At 41.4% G+C, this 1,931-nt stretch overlaps 1 protein-coding gene across 1 annotated transcript; it reads right to left on the bottom strand.

Moving 5' to 3' along the window:
• Window positions 1-353: 353 nt before the first annotated feature.
• LOC104948924 (centrosomal protein of 290 kDa-like) lies at window positions 354-1,390 on the bottom strand. The gene is made up of 4 exons (XM_010775163.1): window positions 1,222-1,390; window positions 759-921; window positions 555-655; window positions 354-470 (listed from the first exon to the last, which is right to left on the bottom strand). Exons 1-4 carry the CDS (start codon window positions 1,363-1,365, stop codon window positions 375-377), a joined length of 504 nt encoding a protein of 167 aa, XP_010773465.1. The 5' UTR covers window positions 1,366-1,390; the 3' UTR covers window positions 354-374.
• Window positions 1,391-1,931: the final 541 nt, after the last annotated feature.

Below are 1,931 nucleotides of genomic sequence, written 5' to 3'. Positions count from 1 at the left end.
ATAACGATGTTGTTTAACAACCGGCGTAAACGGGCCCTCGCGCGCTATCAAGCAGTGAGCGTGCGATGTCCTGTTCAGATGACGTCAAACCCAACGGGATGCCATAAATAAACTACACAGAATCACACTACACACCTACGCAATGATTACATTCAGGCAGACTGTAGAATACAACCTCTTTGGACAATTTATATACTTATTGGAAACAAGCTACAAAATGTAACACCTCGGAAAATGCCGTTTAATACTTTTTAATAGCCTTCATTTTGGCTAAATTGATTTATCAACTTTTAATACTTTTTAAGACCCCGCGGACACCCTGACCTTGTTTGAATAAATGTGACAGATAAATTGATTGATGGATAATGATGTTGCTACAAAAATTCCACGATTTCTGCATCACCTCTTTCCTTCACAATGCGCCGTATTTCTTTCTTCAGCTCAAGTCTTTCTTCTTCCAGCCGTTCGATCTAGAATGAAATGAATGAATGAGCTGAACAGAGAACATTGTGGTAAGAAAGCAGTTATTGTAACATTTGTAATCCTCTCTGTACCTCTTTGGTGAGGACTTGATTTTCTGCTTTGTACTGTCGCTGCCTTAGATCTTTGGCTCGCCTGAACACAGTCAGATCTACTTCCTGTTTTGGCTCCAGACCTTGGGAGTTAAGAAAAAGCATGAAAGAAACAAATGATCCATGTTGGTCCGTTTCTTAGTAGACGAAGAGATGGGAAAAGATAGTTTTTTTTGAAGAACTGACCCAGTTTTTCTCGGAAATCCTCGTTTTCGTCCATGAGGTCATTGATTCTCATCTCAAGCTGGTTGATCTCTTTGGTCATGGCCTCTGCCTCAAGATCTCTCACTCTAATTTGATTTTTGCACTCTTTGATCTCTACAATGGCTGCTTCCAGTCCGTAAATACCCTGTAAGACAAAAACAGAGCTGTGATGAATACTCTTCCATCACAAAGCGTGTTGTGGAAGTTTTCTTTCCTGTCCGCTTTATTTGTGGCAATTATGACGTGATTAGACGCGGTGGGAAACAAACACTTAGCTTGTAGACCCAGAAAGCATGTTGATCACACCATAGTCACAAAGTCATTTCAATGTCCAAATAAAGAACCTTCACTTCTCGGAATTTGAGTTTTGATTAATTCGATTTGGTTTTTAAAAAGGTTAAGTTAAAAAAAAAACAGGAAAGATTGTTTCTTTTTGAAGACTTACAGACTCGTACTGCCTCAATCGGTTTGAGGCCTCAATGAGTGCTTTGTCTTTTTCCCCAGCGTGACCTTCTGCAAGCGTTACAGCCCGCTCTGCTTCCGCTGCTCTGGTGTCTGCAGCCTCCAGCTTGGACTTCAGCTCCTCCATCTTTCTCTGTGTGATGGCCGATGGCAGGCCTTACAAAAAACAAAAAACGACGACAACTTTATTCGACTACAGACAAAAGGGACACTGATAATAAGCAGGGTATGATAATTGAATAGCCAGTTCCCCTTATAACAAGCACATTCATTTAAATACTCAAGTTCACCTGTGTTTATCATCCATTTCACATGTTTAAAAGACAGCAGCAATGACTCATAAACTATACTGGATACTTAATTTAGCAAAAGGCTGACAATGAACAGACAAATGAGAAGAGTGATGACTAGATTGGCTGCACTGACTCCTGAGGGAAATGGCTTGGCTAAGAGGCTGCGTGGAGGTCAGAGCCATTATTCACAGGGGGCTTGTACCCTATCATTTTTACATCATGATCGACTGTATAACCAACAGGGCCCCCTGAAGACCACCTCACACAAACAGACTGTAACATCTGTGATGTGAAATAACACTGTCTGTAAATGATGAGGGGCCGTACAGGCCATAATTCATACTGGTCCTCACACACACACACACACACACACACACTCACTCTCTCTCTCACACACAAA

Source organism: Notothenia coriiceps, unplaced genomic scaffold (genome assembly GCF_000735185.1).
Source record: "Notothenia coriiceps isolate Sejong01 unplaced genomic scaffold, NC01 NC01_scaffold00015430, whole genome shotgun sequence".
NCBI lineage: Eukaryota > Metazoa > Chordata > Actinopteri > Perciformes > Nototheniidae > Notothenia > Notothenia coriiceps.
Note: the sequence above shows the minus strand (reverse complement) of the source record. Positions and strands in the feature narration are given on the sequence as shown.

Bases quoted from the DNA above. Each gene is read 5' to 3' on its own strand.
- LOC104948924 (XM_010775163.1), bottom strand. From the start codon at position 1,365: ATGGAGGAGCTGAAGTCCAAGCTGGAGGCTGCAGACACCAGAGCAGCG. The intron at 656-758 runs GTCAGTTCTTCA...TTAACTCCCAAG, and splicing joins GGATTTCCGAGAAAAACTGG to GTCTGGAGCCAAAACAGGAA. The intron at 471-554 runs GTACAGAGAGGA...ATTTCATTCTAG, and splicing joins ATCAAGTCCTCACCAAAGAG to ATCGAACGGCTGGAAGAAGA.